This window comes from Anas platyrhynchos, chromosome 2 (assembly GCF_047663525.1).
Source record: "Anas platyrhynchos isolate ZD024472 breed Pekin duck chromosome 2, IASCAAS_PekinDuck_T2T, whole genome shotgun sequence".
Classification (NCBI taxonomy): Eukaryota; Metazoa; Chordata; class Aves; order Anseriformes; family Anatidae; genus Anas; species Anas platyrhynchos.
The window spans coordinates 28,296,806-28,320,922 of NC_092588.1; the positions used below are offsets into that span (position 1 = coordinate 28,296,806).

The following is a 24,117-nucleotide window of genomic DNA, read 5'->3' on the forward strand; positions in this document are numbered from 1 at the left end:
TGCTTGAGCAGGTCCAAAGAAGGGCGACGAAGCTGGTGAGGGGCCTGGAGAACAAGTCCTACGAGGAGTGGCTGAAGGAGCTGGGCTTGTTCAGCCTGGAGAAGAGGAGGCTCAGGGGCGACCTTATCGCTCTCTACAGATACCTTAAAGGAGGCTGTAGAGAGGTGGGGGTTGGCCTGTTCTCCCATGTGCCTGGTGACAGGACGAGGGGGAATGGGCTAAAGTTGCGCCAGGGGAGTTTTAGGTTAGATGTTAGGAAGAATTTCTTTACTGAAAGGGTTGTTAGGCACTGGAACAGGCTGCCCAGGGAGGTGGTGGAGTCACCATCCCTGGAAGTCTTCAAAAGACGTTTAGATGTAGAGCTTAGGGATATGGTTTAGTGGGGACTGTTAGTGTTAGGTTAGAGGTTGGACTCGATGATCTTGAGGTCTCTTCCAACCTAGAAATTCTGTGATTCTGTGATTCTGTGATTCCCTCCCTCCCTCCCTCCCTCCCTCCCTCCCTCCTTCCTTCCTTCCTTCCTTCCTTCCTTCCTTCCTTCCTTCCTTCCTTCCTTCCTTCCTTCCTTCCTTCCTTCCTTCCTTTCTTCCTTCTTCCCTGTAGGTTCTGTAACTTTAAACAATTTTAATCCAAGATAATTTTTTCCAGACATCAGTAACTGTTGTCAGATAGAATTAGGGAAGAAGATTCTTATATCTTCTGAAATTTCCATAAATAGCTTTATAAATGTTGGCAAGTTTTGCTAAAGGAGAACTGTCATATTCTGGGTTAAATAAATATTAGACCTGCTGTATAGAAAATCTGATCTGTCACAAGTGTTTCAAAAGCAAAGCATGTGGAAGAGTAATTCACAGCTTTATGTCCCGGTGTTCTTAATAAATTTAGTAAATTCCACTTTCAACAGGTGGCTGACATTTCAAGTGTTGGCAATGGTTGGAAAAACAACACATACTATATTGTTTTCCTGACTATTGTTTAATATCAAATACTGTATTATTATGAAAGTGTAAGAGTGCCCTGAGAAGCTCTTTTCCACAGAGTTAAGTGTTTCTATAATTATTGAAATATAAAACTTCTAGTGCAAAATAAAATACATCTCTCAAACCATGGACTAAAACTAAAATACTGCAAACTCAAAATGCTTTTTTTTTTTCAGTGCAAACTCTCTACTTTCCACTGACTTAGTGGGTAAAAGGAGACAGATAATTGGTAAGACTAAGCCTGATTTTTAAAGCCTTTTGTATCACCATATATGACAGTCTCAGACAAACTGGAAATTAGTTTATCTTAGCGTAAAGCCAACCAACCAACCAACCAAAAACCACATCCATGCATGGAGAATTATGCCAAATGGGAAAGGTGCACACCTTAAATGCTTGGAACACACAAGTCTATGTTTTGTTCAGTCTTGGTTTGCGTTAGTGATTCTAACAACAAATGCAGATTATAATTGTAGGATACACAGATGAAAAAAAGCTGGAAGAACTCTTAAGCAGTCTAGCAAATGGAGTTAAAATCTGAAGTCTATGTGATAAATGGTCTGAAATCAGTGTAATGTTCAAAAAAGAAAAGACAAGTCCAGTGACAATTTGAGAACTAGAACCACTTTATGGTATATAAAATGGCTAGGTGTCAGGGGAAAGAAAAAAAAAAGGCGGGGGGGGGGGGGGGGGAGGAGGGAGGAGGGTGGGAAAAACTAAGGAACATTATACTGTTTCAAAATCCAAAAATCTTATCTGAGGACATACTATCTTTCTCTCTTCAGAGCTGATGAATCCCTCAGTTGCAGCATCGTTTGAGCTCTGGACACAGCATTACATAGCAGGAGGTGGGCAGGTGGAGAGAATCAGAAGGAGAACAATAAAGTGTTTAAAAGATGAGAAGGAGCTTTAGAGTGATGGAACTGTTGTATTGAGCAGAAGCTGTTAGGTCCTTCAGGTGTCCTCTGTGATAAAGGAACTTCTACCTTGAAAATATTGGCTGACACTGGTGTTTTCAAGTCTGAGGATTCCTGATGGTGATACAGGAGCTAGAGTTTCTATCATTTACTTTCTTTCTGCTCCATGACAAGAGGCCTAAAATTTCTGCATATACAAACCTTAGAGGCTACCTGCCTGCAACAACTAACTGGAGACCTGGAAAATGAAAGTCTGGAAAACAGCAGATAACACAAGAGGAATTGATCAGAGGCTGATAGTCTAAATCTGCGTGCCCATAAACTATTGATGCTTCACTCTTCTATCAAGAAATATACATATATATATATAATATATATATATTTTTTTTTTTGTTTGTTTGTTTGTTTGTTTTGCCAGGTAATCCCTTGCATATAATTGCCATTTTGAAAGAAGTCTCTAGAACTTATGATCTAATGTCTGCCTGCCAAGCAAAAACACAGGTGCTTTTCAATATCTGTTCCAGGGATGTTTTAGATTAGTTTCTGTTCAGGTAAGAACCCTCATGACTCTGATTGCCTTCCCCAGCTGAAAACAAGCTCAGTTTGGTACCTTTGTTCAAGTCAGCAAAGGAAACAAACTCTGGAGAATGAAAGTAACTCCATACCACTGCTGTCAATTTTAATTTACTTTTTCTTGATATTAATAGTTGCTACATTTTGCAAAAATCTATGCTTCCAACAAAAGAAAGATTTTTTTGGAAAAAAAAAAGATGTAGTGGTATACTTAACTTTCTACCTTAGAGTCCTCTTTCTGACAGCTTTAATCAGTCTTTGCATGAAGCTGATGTCACCTAACCCTCTTCTGCTCTGAATCAGAGTAAGAACATTCAAGTCAATAAGTTCAAGTCTAAAAACATCTGGAATGAGTTCATCAGGGTGGGCTGAACAAAACAGTGTTGACTGATCTAATGCATGCAATCAATACTACTTTACTGCACGGCTATTTGTAGTCACAAATAGATGAAGGTTAATGTAGGCATTGCCTTTGAGGATCCCAAGGGTAGAGGTTTAATCTCCTTTTCCCTCAATGACACTACTAACACTTGAAAGTAGTTACTGGAAGGGGACTGCTCTGACAGTGTATGATTCATGCTTGTCATCCTAGACTAATATCACTCTTGCAAGGCTGAAAAATGCAACATACATTTTTCTGTCAGTAGGTATTATAAATTGCTCACTGATTACGACTCATAATGAATTCACTCACATTTATGAATACACTTGTTAGTTCTCAGTAAAGTAGCCAGTGCTTTTTTCAGAACTCCTGGGAAAAACAGCAACCATAATCTACCAATAAAGCATGCAATTTGTAACATACTCCTTAAATTCTATTTGGAATTATGTACCATCTGATGTATCTAAATATCAGTCCTGGCAAGCTAGATAACATGCTTTCAAACAGACTACTCCATGACTAGCACATTCATCAAAAAATAAACTTGTGGGATAATTTCACTGCTAATAACACACTGAATATTAATATATGTTGCTATTGTCCCTCCATACTGCACACAGCACAGCCTTTTATGCTATTTGCAATCTTATTCTCTTAAAATAAGCAAACTTCTCTTTTCTTTTTCTAATATCATTCATAAGACTAAAATTCAGCCTCTCATTTTCCAACCTTACTTATATATTCACAGAAAGCTGAATCTATAATCCAGCATCATATTTCTATTGTGGTTTGCAAGCCACCTAAACTATGCTCTTTCAGTACATTAGAATCTCCAAGACTGAATTGCATATACAATTCTATACAATTAGAGCTGTTATATTACATGAGAACCAATGCCTAATCAAGAGTCTACAAAATGGTGCTCAGAAGTACAGCCTTCCCCTGCATCTCTGATTACTGCACCAATACTGCACCAATTTACTAAATTCCTTAAAATGAAGAATCCTGCTGTTCATGTTATGCCATGTTAGCAAAGGTCCTCCTCTGTTCTGTTTCATAACATAAGCCCTGTCTCTTTTTTTTAAGTCCTCTATAATCTTATTAAGACAGTTACCAAACAACAATGGTTGCAGAAACAGATACTATTTTTATGATATCTGCCTTACCAAAACGTGAATATGGAAAAATGGTCATGGTGTCTGTTTCTGATTTTTCTTTTCCTGATGTAGGTACCTTATTTTTTTTCATGCTAGTATGCAATGAATCCAAATTCTGATTATTTCTTAAATTGAATGTAAGAAGCCACGAAGTATTAAAGGGTGGATATCTCACATATAATAAGTGATAGGAACTAGGCTCAAACTGACAAGATTTAAACAGAATAGATGACTAAATGTACTGATTCTGTTTGCCTGCAGGCAAAACCATCAGTGGTCTGGATCTTTCAGGCATTTACTTTTTGAGTTATAAGCCAAAATTTTTTTCATTTTTATTTGTAACACAAATTCTTGGATAAGAAAAGAGTCTTAGTAATTCTCAATGCCATCAAAAAGTAGTGAATATATTTTCTGTTCCACTTAGGTGTAAACAGTGAGAAAAACATTTAAAAAATAAGATGGTTTTACAGTTAGTTACTTTTGCTAAGATATACTGCTTCAGGTTTCATAGGAGATTAAAAAAAAAAAAAAAAAGAAAAAAAGAAGAAAAGAAACCATGAAAGATTAAAGACCAGAAAAAAAGCAATAATAAGAGAACTGGGTATTCTTCTCCAAACTTGCTAAACTCTGAGCATGAGTGTGATTATGGTGTCTGGGCTTTTGTGAAAGAAAACAACACCAGCCGTGTGATACCATATATCATTTTCTGCAAGAGGACAAGTACCAAAATAGGAAAACAGGAGGCACATCCTCTGCAGATATGTGTAAATTGGCATCATTGTTCCATTTTAAGAAAAAGAAAAAATAAATTGAAGAAAAAAAAGTTGAAGGCTGAAGAAGAACTAGAGGGGAGATGGAAAGAAAACCATCCTTGAAGTCAAGACCATATTTACAAATTCTGGTGAAAATGAATACAAAGAAAAGTGAGAACAATTTAAGATTTAGGATATACTGATAAGTGGAGATATATGCTGATATCTATCCCCAGTCAGTAAGGATAGCTTCTAAAATAGAGTAAGTAATATTTAAAATAGTGAAGGGGAAGAAAAAAAAAGTCTTGTCCTTTTTGTTACTGAAGCTATCACACAGATTAGAAATAGTATGGCTGAAATCAAGATGACAAGTGCATTTGATATATTTGGATCTCTTGATCTTTCTCTCTATCTCTCTATTTGTCTTCAGAAATGAAGGTTTTCCTGGGTGTTACTAAGGATACTCCTGTTTTCACCTCAGTAATGTTATTGGGTGTTTCATGTTCATGCTCTGGATCATGTAAAAGGGAAAATTTTTGTTCCTGGCCAGTTCTCCCAACACCTCTGAGCATATGGATTTGTTCTTTCAACAACTGTGGGAGTGAACTGACTGTAGTTACATTGACATCATTGACAAATACATGTGTTGCCTTCCATTAGTAGAGATTTTTTCTCTTAATTTTTATAGCAGCTATTTGACACAGGGCTTTTTCTTTGAAAATAATCAAAAATTCATACCAAATGAAATCACTGGAACTTCTGTAGCTTTGTACATGCATTCTCTAATGATTTTAATATAATTGACAATACTACTTAAGTTCGTGACACAGGCAAAAATTGCACTAAATTTTGTCATGAATTTTAAGTGAAAATTTCAGACTACATGATCTCTCTCTCTTTTTTTTTTTTTTTTTTTCTCTAAAGCAGTGAATGCTTTTATATTGAATTATGCTTTTATAGGACTTAATATTATCTTGGTTTAAACATGACTATAGCTGTTGCTTTATGAAAGATAGGGTTTTTTTTTTTTTGGAAGAACTGTAGAGCAACAATCATCTTAGATTTATCTAGAATTTAGATAAATCTAGATTTATTGCACTGAAATAAATAGTTTATTTCATGAAAGAAGACAAATAAAGGCACCAATAATATACATTTCTGTAAAAATTAAATATTTTGCTTTTATTCAAAAGAAAAATCAAATTATGCAATCTGAATATGATGCATTCATCATAAGATTATGTTCCATAAGCACATATATATTTTATTAAGTATAAAAAAAAAAGAGAGAAAGGTGTTTTCACATTGTAATTTAAGTGAGCATTATAATTTAAGTGTAAAGTATTAGAAAATTATTTATTTATTTATTTATTTATTTATTCATTCTGTTGGTTGGGCTATGGCTTTAGGTTCTTGTAGGCCAACAATAAAAGTGAATGCACAAATGTAATAAGAGAAGGAAGGAATAAATAAGAATGTTATAAGAAAACTAGAACAATATTCAGTCAAGAAAGTCCTTATGCTCAATTATTTTTGTTAAATGCCAGTAGGTTACAGCATATTGCTAATATACTGACAATACTACAGAATGGATTATGAAAAATACTGCAGTATTCAAATTGAATAGCAGTGCTTGTTTGAGTTTATGTTATGTTTTCAAAGAGAAGGAATGATCTCAAGAAGCCTCCTACCCTGGAAGAAATTGTTAGGTTGCCCATCACTGCGTCCTTCACACTTTTTCCTGAAACAAAGAATGCCTGGGAGTCCTCAGGACAACAACTCAAAATAATGACTGTGTGGATTGAGAGGCATACCATGTCACACCAAAATCTATAAACAATATCTTAATGCAAGTCTGAGAAGTGTAGCACAAGTAGGGAATGACTGCAACCAATTTTTTAAGACTTCACTATGAAATAAAGATACAAAATGAAAGAAAATGAAAGATGTGTAGTATAATTCAATCAGTTTTGTGATGGACATCATGAAAGTAAAATGTGCTCAGTAAAATGACAAAGTATTTTTGTCAACAAACAAACAAACAACAACAACAACAACAACAACAAAAAACACACACAAACTTCAATACACAAACATAATCATATCCTGTAAATAAAAAGCTAACTCTTTTCAGCATAGTAATATTAGACTTCTGAATAAAATAATATCCACCAGAGGCCACAAGACTTATGACATTGTAAAGGTTGCTTTATGTGACTAAGTAGTGGCATGTGAAATTAAACTTGCTGAATATACAATTTAATTGCATTACATAAAGAAGTGATTGGTAATGTGAAATAACTATGCAATTTAATACCACTGAAAGAGAGCTGAACTATAAGCCTAAAACTTCAGAGAACAGCATAGAAAGTACTTGCCCTCTGGGGACACCTTCCCCATTGCTACAACAGATGGGTAGTGCCATGGGAATCCAACCAGAACAGGGTGCAGGTCAAGCCAGCTGAGGCAACATGAGACAATCTTACTTGGTATTTCATGGTTTGTTAATCCATCAACTACTATTTGTCTCACTTCAGGGCATGCCTGAACTTGATAGATCCCAGGCTCGAAGGCTTCATGCCCAGCCAGCAATGGGAATACTGGAAGGAGTGGGGCTGTAATAATTCCTCACTGAGCCTTCAAGATGTGGTTCTGAAGCAAAACTAGTTTTGCTTATGTGGCTTTATAAGGAAGCTTGAACTGTGTCACAGGTGAAAATAACTCACATGAGGAGGAGGAACATGTAATGTAGAATAACTCTTTATATGTTCACAAATAATTCTTTAAAATCTTTGTTGATTACCTAGAATGGTGTTGAGCCAGGTGAGTGAACAGACACCTCTGCAGTGCTGAGTAACTTGCTTTCCCAATTAAGTTTCAAATCCTAGTCCCCCGGTTCCTTACATTATACTAACATTAATTCACTCCTTGCGGGGGTTGTTTGGGGCACACAAATTAGTTTTCTCAACAAGCAGACTTGGATGATATTTGGGATAGTTTGCTCCTAATTCTTTCCCAACAGTATTGGTAACATCACAGTAGATATGGCTCCTCGTGCCTTGCACAGTCTCCAGCAAGTCCCACCTCTCACCTCACACACCGGGGCCTGCAGCAGCCATACATATTTTCATGCTGCTAAAGCTTTCAGACCATATATTTAACACCTTGTAAAACATGGTAGTAGGTTGAAATGAAAAATAAATAGCTTAAAAATTATTTTATGATGTAGAGAAATGGAGTACTAGTCTATTAGATTATTCGTGTTTAATTCAATATTGGTATATTGGGGCATATATATATATATAAACAAACAAACAAACAGTATATGTACTTTCATATGCTTACACAGAACTGCTTTAGTGAACTACTGACCAAAACACCAGTAAATTAAGAAGACGTAGTCTGGTCCTTTATTTTATCATGAAAAAAAAAAAAGTTTCCAAACACTGATATATATGTCACAACCTTTAATCTTCACTTTGTGTTTCAAAGACATGAAGATTAGCTAGTAAAATTAACTTCTGCTTTAGGGTAAACCCAAATAACATACTGTAAAATAATTTTAAGATGCAGATTTGTCAAGCTTCTGCATTTCTGCAGAAGTGTTGTGCTAAAAAAAGGAAGCTCACAACAATTTTAAACCTTCTGGGGTTTAGGTTCCCCCTCAAGTACTGAACAGCATTGCAAATCAGGAGGAATGATGCAAACAATTATATTAGATTTAATCAGATCCCTGAGCGCTATCGTAAGCATATCTGTAGTTTTTCAGAGAGTATGCTTAACACTAATAATGTGTTTAACCACATTCTGAAGCAAAACCTACATTTTTCTCTTTTCCAAGTATCGGTGAACAATAATGTTGGCCTACCCCCACAGTGCTCTGATCACATTCCTGCAGGCCTGGACAGCATCTCTGTACTCCCACATCACCTGTTGCTACTTCCACCTATTGTATGCCTCTTTTTATATGTTTTAATTCATCAGTTTATTGCTTGTCCATGCAGACCACCTGAAACTTTTATTGATTTCCAGTTTGTCAGGATGAACCAATTTGAAGGAGGTAATCCTCAGAACTCAGGCAGCTCTCCTGGACCCTTTCTCATGTTGGGACTGTCTCTCACAGGATTGTTCCAAGCAAGCCAAGTCTGCTTTCTAGAAGTCAAAGGCTGTGATCAACGGGATCTTCAGCTGATAGGATCTAGGTTTTAAAATTACATTTAACAGAGATGTGGAAGTAAATTCTAGTCCAACTGAAGAGAATTGCAAAACTTTCTGCTGACTTTATTAGGTCCATTATGTCTTTTACATTCTAAGCATCACCCTTAATTTTGTCCCCTGTGTGTGTGTGTATGTAAGGAATGCTAGCATCAAATAGATGTAAAAAGAAGTATAAGTGAAATAAGAAAGAACAAATAGTTTGAGGATATGAATGAGCTTATGTATAAGTCAAAGAAGAAACGATATACACTTATCTATCTTGAATCTAATTATCCCAAACCCCCAAAAAAATGTATCTGACATTTAGGCTCATGTTGAAGTTTACATAGGTGAGACTGAATTAAATTATTCCCACACAAATTATAAAACTAGAAAGGATAAAATGAGAATTTAGTTCCTGAACTGAGGCACAATGAAGTTTTCTGATACCATTCCTAACAGAAGTAGATCTAATGACCCAGATACATAAACAAGTTGTATTGTATAACATATTATAGGGCATCACGCAACTGGGAATACCACACAGCTGATACAAACACATCTAGGAAATTCCTAAAACACATTGATGATAACTTCTTGGTACAGGTGAAAGGCTGTTGGTAGACAGATGTCTAGGAAGGGTTCCCTTCTAGGTTTGTTGCTTGTGAATAGAGAGGATATTGTGGGTGAAGTAGTGATAGGCAGACATCTTGGCCACAGTGACCATGAAGTAGTTGAGTTTAGAATCTTTGGTGACAGCAGGAAAACTGCCAGAAAAAGTTTGACCCTGAATAAGGGGAGACAAATCTTTGGGTTGCTCAGGGAACTAAGGTCCCCCGAGATTCTGCTTTTGAAAACATTGGGATCCATCAATGCTGTTCACTTTTAAGTACCACCTCTTAAGAGCACAAGAGTAGGCAGCTCCAAAGTGTCAGAAGTCAAGCAAATGGAGCAAAAGGCTGACTTGGCTGAGAAGGGATTTTATTCTGGATCCTAAGTGGAAAAGAAAAGTGTATGGACAGTGGAAGCAAGGTCAGGTGACATGGGATGACTACGGAGATGCTGTTTGCCATTGTAGGGACATAATTCATGCAGCCAAAGCTCAGATTATAGTTGAAACTAGCCAATATTGTGGGATACAGTAAAAAGGGCTTAAAAAATATGTCAACTGCAAAAGAAGGACCAGAGATAACATTGGTTCATTACTTGATGTAGACAATTACCTCACAAATATGGATGTAGACAAAGAAAAGATGTTTAATGCCTTCTTTGCTTCTGTCTTTAACACTGATGATGGGCCCTGGGACCCCAGAACCATGAGCTGGAGGACTGTGATCAGGGAAATAATAAACTTCCAGCCAACTCCAGACTTGTGAGGTATGTGCTGCTCCAGCTGGATGCATCTAAGTCTATACAGCCTGATGGGATTCATCCCAAGGTACTCAAAGAGCTGGCTGATGTCTTTGTGAGACCTCTATCAATTGTTTTTCAACAGTATTGGGAATCTGGAGAGGTCTCTGTCAACTGGATGCTGGCAAATGTTTTTACTATTTCTGGGTAGGGAAGCAAAGAAGACCCTGGTAATTACAGGCCTGTTGGTCTCACTTCAGTGCCTAGTAAAATTATGGAGAAATTTATTCTGGGAGTTATTGAAAAAAAAACTTCAAAAGCAATGTTTGACAGCAAGTTGAATATGAGTCAACAGTGTGCCCTGACAGACTGAAGGGCCAACATCAAGCATGGCATTGCTAGCAGGTTGAAGGAAGCGATTGTCCCACTCTGCTCTGCACAGGTGTGGCCTTACCTTGCACTGCACTGTGTGCAGTTTGAGGCACCACAACATAAGAAGGACATAAAAATATTAGAGTGTCCAGAGAAGGGCTAAAGAGATCATGAAGGGTCTGGAGGGGAAGATAGATAAGCAGCAGCTGAGTTCACTTGGTTTGTTCAGCCCAGAGAAGAAGAGACTGAGGGGAGACCTCATGGTGGCCTGTAGCTTCCTCATGAAGGGAGCAGAAGGGCAGATGCTGATATCTTCTCTCTGGTGACCAGTGATAGGACCTTAGGGAACAGCACGAAGCTGCTTTAGACTGGATGTTAGGAAAAGGTTCTTCACCAAGGGGGTGGTTGGTCATTGGAAGAGGCTCTCTAAGGAAGTGGTCACAGCACCAAACCTTCCAAAGTTCAAAAAGTATTTGGACAACTCTCCCAGACATATGAATTGGTTTTTGGGTGATTCTGTGCAGACCTGGGAGCTGGACTTGATGATCCTCATGGATCTCTTCTAACTAGGGATATTCTATAATTCTAAGATTGGTTGCTCTGTATTAATTCATGTAACATATTCTGCTATAAATGTAACGCAGATTTCTCTTCAGAGGCACAGAATTCTTTGAATGTGTTTGAACCCTGAAACACTTAATAAATAAAATCATGAAACCCTGTGCAGTACTGATGCTTGCTTACCTTAAAATTGTTCTTCAATGTCTTCAACATCCTAAAATACTCTTTAAAAATCTGTAACAAAGGAGACTGAACAAACAACAGTTGTTACCCTTAATACTCTGTTGTACACAGTCACTCTTTTTCTAATCTGTTGGATGTCTAGTGTAAGAAGCTTCTTCTGTCCATGTTTCTTGAACATGCTTATGAAAACAGCACATAAGGTCAGTGCCAAAGCTTGTTCAAATAACAGTATAGCACATCTACTGTTTCCTTTTTTTCCCACTAAATCAGATGTCTTGTTAAAAAAGGAAATTATATTGGTTCAACATCATTTACTCCTCATAACTCTATGATGATTTTCTTACCAACTTACTATCCTCTAGATGTTGATGAATTTATTTATTTATTTATTTTCCTAGTACATTTCTGGGAATCAAAGATGGGCTGCTCCTTTCAACCTTAGTACAATTAGTAATTGTTCACACACAGATTCAACCAGTTCTTTAAATGCTCTAGGGTGAATTTGATCATAACGTTTCCATTGAATTTACACTCACATACTGTTTAACCACTTCTTTTATTCCATCCCTCTGGATAAAATTGATTTTCTTAAATATCTGGTCAACTAACATTTTTTTGCTAATGCAGAAGAAACTTTTTCTACATCATCTAATTTTCTATATCATTTGCTATCCTTTTTTGAAGCATGGTAAAAAGTAACAGAATTATAAAAAGGTAGTTACACTAACAATCTTTTTGTGGCCACTTATACTGCTATGTGCCTTAGCCTTTCTGGTTTCCCGATGGATGATTTTGCTGTTCTTTTCTACCCACATTTAGTCATATGGTTTTGTTTCCACATTTTGTACAATTCCTTTTCACTTTTCAGGATGTTAAAAAATCTTAATGCTGCCATATTGTTCTTTATTCTACTCCTTCTGACTCAGGAGATTTGTTGTTGTTGTTGTTCTATCTTAAGCACAGTATGTGCAAATTTTATGCACTCCATTTGTTCCCAGTAAAAAAAAGACAGGGATCTCCTGGAAGGAGTCCAGCAGAAGACCACAAAGATGGTACAGGGCCTGGAGCATCTTCCCTGTGAGGAAAGGCTGAGAGACCTGAGTCTGTTTAGCCTTTGGAAGAGAAGACTGAGAGGGGATCTTATTGATGTTTATAATTGACTTAAGTGTGGGAGACAGAGGGATTTGGCCAACTTCTTTTCAGTGGTTTGTGGGGGCAAGACAAGGGACAATGGCCAAAAACTGGATCACAGGAAGTTCTGAACCAATACGCAAAAGAACTTCTTAATGGTGAGGGTGATGGAGCACTGGAACAGGCTGTCCAGGGAGGTCGTGGTGTCTCCTCTGGATATATTCAAGACCCGTCTGGATGCCTACCTGGGCAACTTGCTCTAGGGAACCTGCTTTGGCAGGGGGATTGGACCCGATGATCTCTTGAGGTCCCTTCCAACCCCTACAATTCTGTGATTCTAGAATTTCTTTCCAAGATATCTTATTTATCAGCTCCTTTGAGTTCATTGAAGTCTGTCCTTTTTGAAATCCATCCTACTTCTTACAGTCCTCACATTCTTACAATGAATATCTTGTGAATTTTTAACCAATGACTGTTGTAGTCAAAATCAAATCTAAAGTAACATTTCTCCCTCCTAAATTTCTCCGTTTGTTGTGGGTTGACCCTGGCCAGCATCTAAGCAACCACAGTCAGTATCTGACTCCCCTTCCATTGCTTAATCACCCTCCCACCCTACCTCCCCAGGGGATGGGGAAAAATAGGAAGAGTAAAAGCAAAGAAATCTCATGGGCTGAGATAAATGCAGTGTAATATGATAAGGAAGAAGAGGTAAAAACAAGTAATGCAAAGGCAATGACTTTTCACCTTCCACAAGCATAATGATGCCCAAGCATCCAGCTGGCTAATCATCCAAGCAATGGCTACATTGGAAGACATACCTCCCCAGTTTTTATTTTGTGGTATGACATGACGCTATAGAATATCTCTTTGGCTAGTTCAGGCCTGTTGTCCTAACTGTGTTCCCTCCCAACATATTTCCCACCCCCAGCCTGCTCACTGGATGGGCAGAGTGGAAAAAAGAGAAAACCTTGATGCTGTGCATGTACTGTGCAGCAATAGCCAAAACATTGATGTGTTTTAGTCATTAATTGAAAACACAGCATAGGGAATCCCTTGAAGAAAGTTAAATCCATACCAGCCAAGTCTAGTATACTGTTTTTATATAAGAAAACGTTAACTTTGTCAATAACTTTGTAAGCCATTGATTTCCTCAGTTATTATTATTCTGCTAACAGATACAGGGATAATGAAATTTCTCTGTTACCTTCAGATGAAGGCTTCTGTCAGTTGCTCAAAAAAAGCCTTTTGTAATCTTCTAGAGAATTGGTCTGTGATAGATCCATGAAAGAACACAACCTAAAATCTTTTTCCCTTTAAAGTTCCCTCAGAATTTTCCACGGGTAATATACCTCTGTCTTGTCTGTAGAACAAGTATTTATGAGAAGCTATTCAGAAGCTCAGATGTGGAAGTGGATATAAATGACAGAAATTTTTAAAAATCTTTTGAAATATTCACACAGCAACACAGTAATCCCATGGCTACTAGTAACACCTACAGAGATTAACAGGTTGCAGTTGAGAGTAATGATAAAGCAGAAGCTCTCTTCTCCCAAAGTAATATTCCTAACACTTCTGCGAAGGGCAGCTATGTGCTAAAACTTCACAGCAACTCAGATCTAAAATGCTCATTCCTGTCTCATTCTGAGATCTCACTCTTGAATTTTCATCTGATGCTTTCAGACCAGGCCTGCCTCTGATTTCACTGCTGAATTGCCATTCTCAGAGCCTGTGTGTTAGCATTTCAACCACAGTAGAAATCAGCCCTAACTCCTCTCATGGATCTGGAGTGTGGACTCTATAGTACTTTTAAGGGAAATGGGGTTTAGTGAGCATCAGTGCATGTATGCATGTGTATCTGTCAATCACCCTAAAAATATTTAACTATTTGATTTTTATTTAAAATGAAAAAAAAAGTAGGTGTTTTTTCAGGTTTGTAGATGTATGAAAAAAAGGCATTTGGGAATAGAAGAAACACACTCAGGGGTTTCAAATATTTATCAATGTTGTCCCGAACACCTAAGGATGAACTCCAGTCTTGTTAGATATTGATTTGCACCCTTTACACACAGATCAATGAGAAATCAGTTCTTTTGCTCTGAAATTATGAGCCATTTCACCGAATCATACAAATACAAAGTCACAAGAACTAGGCCATAGTCAGGCAATAAAGCGTAAAGTATTCAAAATTGAAATTGCTCTGATACATATATGTGTATATATATATTTAAAAGAGCAAAATAAATTATTGATTGTAGCTGCAGAAGTGGAGACATTAATAAACAGTTCACAAATCATCACACTGTCTTTTTGTGTCAGTAGGTTTTGCAAATGACAGATTTATAATTTTATTGTGTACATCGTTACAATTTTGTGAACTGCTGCATTTTTATATGGGGCTAAAGTCTTATGTTCTCCATTGCTGTCATTTTCCCTTCAGAAAAAAATAAAGAGAGACGAGGAAAGAAAAATTATATTACCAGTGCATACAGAAATAAATACAATGTATACATATATTTATGATACATCACATTTTAAAATTCAAAGCTTGAATTTTAGACTGAACACTTGAGTGTGGTCCTACAGCACTGAATGTTAACTGTGCACAATGCTGATGACATCACTGTCCCTAGAACAAAACCTGTGTGACTGCATTCTGCTGCTTCATCCTAAAGGACTGTCACTTTCAAATATCTTTTCAAATAGCATTTTAATATATTAATACTCTATGTATAATACTTAGAGTTTAAAGTTGCAGCTCCTTCTTCTGGATAGTTCTTGCATTGACAAACATCTACATGTATGGAGGATGAAGAGACCAGGTTTTTGGCCTCCATGAAATGGAAGGTATTTTCACTAAGAAATAAAGTCCTGATATGACTGATTATTTTATCTATTCTTCTGAATGTGTGCATTAAAATTTAGACACCCAAGTTGTTGTCCTTTTTTTTTTCTTTTTTTTTTTTTTTTTTTTTTCCCCAGCAAGTAGAAGTTCTGTTTTTGTTGTTGCTTTTCCCCAACCAAAAGAGTGGCATTATTTGCATATAGTTATCATTTCATATAAGAATTGATCAAGGATTTTGTCTGCAGGGCTTATTCCTAGCTGGTGTCATTTTTATATATTTTTTTTCTGTTATGAACATCATACAGTCTTTATCTCTGGAAGTTAGACCTTGGCTCTGGATGCATTATGTAAATAAACATAGCATCAGACACTTCTGTCCTGGCTCTTTTACTCACATTCAGAAACTTTTGGTGTGTACAAGAGCTTGATTATATTTCTTATGAAAGTCAAACCATAAATGGGGAAAAATCTTTTGGCTAGCTCATGTGCTACATAGTGACATTGCTGGACATATTTGGAAAACAAAACGAAACATTGCAGGTTACCATAGTTTTTTGAATAAGTTTGTTTTGCATTAAGTTAACATGAAATCTAACTTACCTGTAAAGTGCTGAAAGTGGCCGCTTGTTGCCAGGTTTTGGTCTGTATGGTTTTGGTTCCCCTGCCATGTTGATATCTGAAAGCAAACATTGAAACTCATAAGCTAAAGGTTTGGACCTTAGAGAATCTTTGCAAAGGCACCTTCACGACACTGAAAATGAGCAATAGGCAGTGAAAATGGACAGCATATATAAAACACTGATCTAGTTTTTAACCACTTTTAAATTGATGCTATAAAGTTTTCCTAAAAGTTCTTATTTACTTAAGAACTTTCACATAATTTACATAAGAACATATGTACATATTTACATAAGAACTTCACATATTTACTTAAGAACTTTTACTGTTCTTATTTACATAAGGATTTTAGGCAAAATGAGAGAGAGAAAAAATGACCCTTATATGTTTTTTAAAAAAGCACAGGAATTTTCACTCATGAAGCTGAAAACAATAATATATTTCTACTGCACAAACTTGAATTGCAATTTAGATGTAGAGACGAATGATGAACTCAGGTCATATACTATTGTGGAGGGCTGCAGTACTTTTAAAGTACTCTTTAGTACTCTTTAAGATCTTGCAAACAGTAGATGGATCTTTAACTGAGATTTCGCTATTTACTCGAAACGAGAGTTTTCAAGAGCAAAGAAAAGGGTATCGATTTCCTAACCCAAATGCATCCTTTTTATTATTCTCAGTGTTGAAACAAATTATCTTTAAAATTTTTATTGGGCAACAGAAAATCTGTTCTTGCATATACCTTATCTTAGGTAAGTACTCATAATTCTCAACAACATCAGAAATCTTGTGAAATTCCTTCCTTCCTTCCTTCCTTCCTTCCTTCCTTCCTTCCTTCCTTCCTTCCTTCCTTCCTTCCTTCCTTCCTTCCTTCCTTCCTTCCTTCCTTCCTTCCTTCCTTCCTTCCTTCCTTCCTTCCTTCCTTCCTTCCTTCCTTCCTTCCTTCCTTCCCTCCTTCCTTCCTTCCTTCCTTCCTTCCTTCCTTCCTTCCTTCCTTCCTTCCTTCCTTCCTTCCTTCCTTCCTTCCTTCCTTCCTTCCTTCCTTCCTTCCTTCCTTCCTTCTTTCCTTCCTTCCTTCCTTCCTTCCTCTCTCCCTCTCTCCCTCTCTCCCTCTCTCTCCCCTCTCCCCCTTTCTGTCTCTCTCTTCCTCTTTTTCCCTCCGCTTTCTCTTCCCCCCTCCCCTCCCTCCCTTTTTGCTCTCTTGTTCTCTTTCTTCCCCCCTCGCTTTATCCCTTCCTTCCCCTCTCTCTCTTTCTTTCTCTCTCTTTCTCTCTCCCTTTCTCTTTCTCTCTCTCTTTCTCCCTTTCTCTCCTTGCCCGAGACTGGAAAATTGTTAGTCTAAACATAAACTTATATTAAAAGCACCCAAACTAGGTGTTGTACTTTACAACATATCTCATGGATAAAGTAAAGCAAATTCCATGCCATTTGAGTGATGCTGAAGCTACATCTCTGCTTGGTTTCACTAACAGACAAAAGGATAACATTCAACAAAATCAGGAAATCAGTAGATATTTCAGTGTTAAATTTCTGTAAGAGAACAATATATCCCATTTACCTAGTGATCAAGACTTTTGAGGAAGTACATGTTCTTAGTAAAGCCTGTGTTTAATCTGAAATTGAAAATAGTAGATGAAAAAGTGAAGTAGAAAGCTGAGTTGAATGAAGAACTATCACTACACAGTGTAGTGATACTAAAAGACTAGACATTTTTATTTACATTATTTTCTATGTCAAAAGCTGCAGTAAAAGCCTGAGACTGATGAATATTATTTTGAACAAAGTAGGAAAAAGATTCCTCCATCTTTTTTAGTAAGCAGAAACACCGAAATGTGTTCATGATATTTTTTGAAAGGAGAGATTTTTCCATTGGAAATTTCATGCTTCAAACATTAAAATAATTGTAAACATATTTTCCATTTAAATTCAATATTTTGAGATAAAACAACACATTTAATGTTGAAAATTAAATGAATTTTGCTTTACATACGCCTATTTTCTGTAATTTTGATAATTTTTTTATTTTGTAAAATCTTCTCTATAAGAAGCAGTTTGGAATTAATTCTGATTGTCCTTCATTCTACTGTACTGTAGAACGTATTCTTTAAGAATGTACTTTTAAACCATAGTTTTTCATAAAATATTAAATTTATCGTTTTACTTATCTCTCTGAATTTGGATGAATATTGGATACAGTTTTCATGCTTTGTTGAAATGCTCCTCTGCCCTTAACTTAAAGCATGTGCTTTATTAAATATATATTAATCTTACTCTTCCATGGTTGTTAATCACTCAGCTATGATTGCTTTATTTAAAAGAATATAAATTCTACTAATGTTGACCTAACAAAGTAAACATCAAGCATTTCTTGAAAATGATTGTGGAATTTTGATAGGTGTTTTGCATTTCCATTGGCTCTTGCAAATAACAAAATTGGAATGATTTTTTATCCTGTGACCCTTACGATAATTGGACCTTTCCTCACTCTTTTAATACGCCAGCTTTAAGGTCACTGTCTTTATTGACTTTCACCATCTCCTGCTAAAATAAGGTCAGATTTTAGAAGAAAAATAATAAATAAATAAATAAAAGTATAATTATAATTTGTTCTTGTGAAAATCCTGAGGCTGTGGGATTCACGTTCACATATTTTTCAATTCTATCATGTCTTCTTTTTCAGAGCCACAGCCCAGGTCTCCATTCTTAGGTATATGAACAGTAAGGGGCTTTCAAAACATGTTCACATCCTTCCAGAACAAATCAATACTTTCTAGATGATTACTATCGTAGACCTACATTTGCAGGTCTTGTACCTACTTTTAACAAAGATGTGTTGTATAGAAGACCTTGGTCTGTTTGCTGTGTGTTCACTTTATTTTAATCAAATACTGTCAAAAGGTATCGTTATAAGAAAACACAGAATCAGTTAAGATTCCCTGGCACATAAATAAATCTCTAAACGTATTGGCAGAAAACAGTGAACTATGTAGCACAGACAGTAATAGCCCGAATTTCTCTTTAACACAGGAAATATTTCATAGTAAAGCCATACACATGGGATTTTTGTCTTAATATGAAACTGATTGAATAGCTCTGCAACTCTCTAAGCACCTTGTAGTAAGTTAAGAATGTACGTAAGAAATGGTTTGAAAAGTTAGAACAGATTTTCATCCCATTATTTTTCAACACTATCTATTCCAACCTCAATTTTCTAACTAAGATTAGAAGTGAATCTGTCAACATTTTACAGGATAGATTATTTCTAGCCCTACTGGAAATCTTGTGAGATAACTTGTTCTCTTGCTTCATCCATCATTAGTTTTGCAGCAGACATTTACATCCAGTAGGTCATAAACCATGTGTCAGATAAATTTGTTGGCTGCAGCATGGAGATTTACCTGCACTAATGATCCCACTCTGAGGAATGCAGAGAGGTATCACTCCTTACGGTGTAAAATTAGCAACTGTGTTTGTTCAGGAATATGAACTAGGCAACTTGATGAAGCACACACAGGGTAAAGGAGTGTGGGAACTCATATTATTTGCTCACATCATTTGAACATATATGCTATAAATGTTCTCTTACAGATCAACATTATGATAAATCCAACATTGAAATTCAAAATATTAAGGGATCGATATGAATAGGAAAGTGACTGAGCAAACAGTTGTGATACAGCAGTCTGCTCCTTATGTACTTTCAAAATCAAATATGGTTACTTTCCATATTAAATGAAATGCATCTATCTGTTCCTGTTAGTATAGGAAAGGTGAAGGCATTAGAACTACATTTCATAAAATTTTGTGTGTCATCAGCAGAATTATCTAATTTAAAACATAGTGTTTTTATTTATAGTTATACTGAAAAATGCCTAGAAATTAATGAGAAAAAAAATACTTAAGAAAAAGAAAATGCAAGAAAATGCAATTTAGAGAGAAGCGTACTTGTATTCAGAGCTACATAAACTGTTCTGAAAGAGCAACTCAGCACAGCATGATTATCTTTCTCTTATCACTCCTTCCTACTACTGACTGCCTACCTCCTCTAGGCTATATAGTAATGACCAAAAAGGCTATGGTGCACAAACCCTCCATTTTTGGAGAGGCTGTATCAGCCAGCCTTGGGACTTTGCTCACAGATTTGCTGCTTAAGCCATTTGACAATTCAGTCCTGAGGGCAAATACGTAGTTACCTTTAAACAGGCTTTGTAAATGTAAACAATGATACCAAAAATGGTGTATTCACACACCACAAGTATTTCAGTCCTCAGTATAAATGTCCTTCAGGTTCTTTAAAAATTTTTATTTGTAGGGGAAAAAAAAAAGTAGCCAAAGCCCATCTATCTTTTTGGCTCACAAAAACAAATATTGTGAACTAGCAGATTCAACAGACACAGGCTCAACACATGGAAACTGGGACTTCTACTCCTATAAATCCAGGACTCATTTCTCAGGCGTGTTTGCTATAAAATTAAATATTCCCATTCCCAGGCACTAGAACTTAGTATCTATTGTATTGACTTGTTAGAGCGGTTGCTGGTATGACTTTTAGCCTGAGGCAACAAAGTACTCTCTTGTGCAATTTCTAGACATAGGTAGAGACTTGAAATGAACTAGGGACCATTGCTGATTGGCACTTTAGATGTGACCACTTTGCTTTTCAAGGTAAGGCCAAGTGACAAAGAATGGTCACAGATATCCATAATTGAATATTACATATGCTGTTCTGAGTGTGGGCTGCATGTCAGAGAGACCAAGAGCCCAAACCTGGAACTAAGGAAAGCCTTGTAGCCCAACAGCTAATTTCCTAAAACTTATTTCGTCAGATGCTCTTCCACCCATTCCTGTGAATGACTGAGGAGACATTCCTTGAAAACTCCCACAGTTTCTTGACTTAATATATTGGTTAGAAAAGGATATCATTGTGTACTTCCAGACTAGCTCTGTGTTAGACTAATCTTTAACTGAAGTGCTAGAAGACACAACTTTGCACAAAACTGGACACTTTTCAAAACAGTAATTAAAGTTAAGGTAAGAGAAAGCATTCACACGATGAATGTAAAATCTATATCCAGATAGATATGGGTAAAGTGAAAATTAAATGCTCTTTCTCCCCCCCTCCCCCCCCCCCTTTTTTTTTTCTTTTTTTCTTTTTTTTCCACATGGCCCAAAGTATATGGGACAAAAGAGAACGACCAAGAGGTAGATGCAATTTAAAGAAGCCTCTAGTCATGTGATTTATAGCATAAACGAACATCAGCAAAACCAAAGCTGAACTGTCTTTCTTTTATGTTCTTTCCTTTGCCAGTCCTATAAATATCCTCCCTGCTGCATACTGAAGGAATTTTAATGAAGCCATATGACATCTTTTACATCACAGACTTTTTTTTTATATATGTTACATTAATTGCATGTTATCTCCTCTCTTTCCCCCATCTCTAGCAATAAAATGTGAAAAATGAAGAGAGAAGACAGTTCTCAGTTCTGTTCAATTCTGCGCCAAAATTGTGCAGCTGTAAAGAAGAAACTTCCCTGAAAATTGAACACAAACTCAAATTAAATTTCATGGTTAGTAAAATATTAAAGGAAGGTCTGGGTTACACATTTCCCTTTTATTATTTTTTTTTTAATAGTATTAAAAATAATTTGCTTCTGGGGCTTTCAGCTGCATTTGGATTTTCTCTTAGCCCTGTAGTAATTGGAAGGTTTTTTTTTTTTTTTTTTTTTTTTTTTTTTTTTTTTTTTTTTTTTAATTTACAAAGATGACAGCTATTAATGCTTCATACAGAAAGAGCCTCTGGTTGAATAGTATATGAAATTGCTTTGTTCAGTCATCTCTTCTTTCAGTAAATTCTGGTAGAATGAAATGAGGCTATAGGATTATATAAGCTATCATTCTTAACACCATTCAGTAACAGAAGTGTCAAGCATTGCTATGCCAGAAAGTCGTTTTCTGTTTCCCAGAGAACCAGGTTGGTGTGAGGACAGGCGATCGCTAAAATGGGACATCCTGTCCTATCTATTCACCCATTGAAAACAGTTCCTTAAGGGTTCTAGGGCAGCAACCTCTCCCTTAGCTGCAGAACAGATGTTGATGTGCTTCACAGATGATGCAGAGCGTTGGTCTGTCTTGATTTTTGTCTGCCTGCTGCCTCCTCTGTCCTCCCAGCCCTACTACAGCCACTGGGCAGCACTTCCTGTAGAGTGTGCAACCAGCAGCAGTCTATAGCATGTCTAGGGAGAGACATTGCAGCCTGAGGAAGGGGAGAACACTAATTTTGTGGCCTCTTGAAGACTCCCCATGGACTCTGCTGAGATTGCAGAGGCTGTGGCTGAGACTTCTCAAACTGCTTTTCTGCCACTGTTTGAATTCCAGCAGATAAATTCCTGTGACAGGTCAGGAGTCACTCCTGAGTACTGGAAGTGGCAGATGGGACACCACAAGAAAGGGGTGTGTCTTGTGAAGTGATTCCTTTGGAAAGGAAGCCGTGTTGGTAACAATCCTCCCCACTATTCCTCCTCTTTAGCACTAGATCAGCAGGCTTCTCTACAGGACAATCCACACTGATGTTTTACAGGTTGCAAGAGATTCAGACTGGTCTGCTGGGGACTACTTGGACATAGCCACTTATCTTCAGATCAGCTCTAAGGGCTACAAGAATTTAAGTGTTAACTGTGGAAACCCCTAATTTTGGTTTGTGCTATGGCGACCATGAAGCTGGCAGTCATATGAGCACTTCACCCCAACTGAGCCAAAATCTAGAAGTAGGCAAGTGTAGTCTTCGTTATGCAAAAGGGCTCTTTTAAGTTAAGTTAAGTTAAGTTAAGTTTTCAGACACCCTGTTACCTACCCAAAGAACAAGATTTCTACCTGCCTGTGCTTGTTTAATACATGGACTAGTTAATTCTGCACACACAGAAGATTGACATTGACATAAGGATATAGGAAAACAATAGAAAAGCACATCAGGAACTTTCTGCTACCTGCAGGAAAACAACAACAACAACGAAATAAAAAAACAACAACAAAATGTTTTAATATGAGTTTAGCTAGCCAAAAGAAAACTTCAGGCAGGGTTTTATATGACACTAGTACCTGCTCACACTGTAGCATCTTATTATTGACATTGAAGGGACAAAAAATGGTCTTCATTTTTCACTTGCAGCTTCACCTGCAGCTTTTTCACTGTCGTTGCCATTAATGGGAAACAACTGGTCCTTGAGTTACAGATTTTTCCAGACCGTGAGGTATGCAAGGAGCACCTTTCTCTCTTTGGTTTCTCTTTATCATAATAAAGATACTGTTTACAAAAAGAAAATAGAGCACCTGTCTTCTTTCAGATCAAGCACAGTCATTACAGGGCAGCAGCCAACAAACTGTCTGCTACTTTTCTTTTTTAACAAAAGATAGTTATTACCATGAGACTTAGACGAAGTTTAATGTTGACTAGATGTCTGAGTTTCTCAGCATTGCAATTAGCCTCAAGCAGCAACATTAAACAGCATAGTGGGGATACAGTATGAAAGTCACTTGTCTAACTCTTTCATATTTCAATATGATTCCCCTCCTCCCCCCAAGGAACATGCCCTGAACCTCAGTAATTTTAAAATCTTCCTCAAAATGCTTTTTTTTTTTTTTAATTTTATTTTTTATTTTTTGTCTCACTCTTACTAATGTTAGCTTCATGCTCCAAGCAATATTTTTTCATGACAATTGAAATCTGTTGAATACAGAAGAATTCAGTCCCCATTGCCCCAATCCCTTTGTCTTTCTCACTATTTATCTTGCATATTGCTAACTTTATTAATGCAAATGTAAACAATGGTTATTTTTTCCTAAAATAACCATAACCATAGCAATAACAATATTTTCCCACAAATTACTGACATTATTTTATTTGTATTTGCAGTTGATATTTCTTGGACTTTCCAACAAATTTTGCCTAATTTTAAAGTGTATTTCTCCATAATTTTGAACAGTGTACTTTCCCAACACTTTCTGGGTGGTGCAAACAGTATTGTTTCCAGGGCAGTGCTTTTCAAAGCTCAACTCAGGGGCACTTTCGAGGTGCTAAGAAGTGGGAGGACAAAGCGTGCTTATC

At 36.7% G+C, this 24,117-nt stretch overlaps 1 protein-coding gene across 13 annotated transcripts in view; it reads right to left on the reverse strand.

The window, feature by feature from the left end:
- RALYL (RALY RNA binding protein like) overlaps positions 1 to 24,117 on the reverse strand; it is a 413,930-nt gene that overhangs the window by 66,880 nt on the left and 322,933 nt on the right. For all 13 annotated transcript variants that reach the window (XM_072034489.1, XM_038174147.2, XM_038174146.2 and 10 more), the window contains one exon: positions 15,998 to 16,073. In XM_072034489.1, coding sequence (XP_071890590.1) covers positions 15,998 to 16,073 — 76 coding nt within the window. The remainder of the gene's footprint in view (positions 1 to 15,997; positions 16,074 to 24,117) is intronic.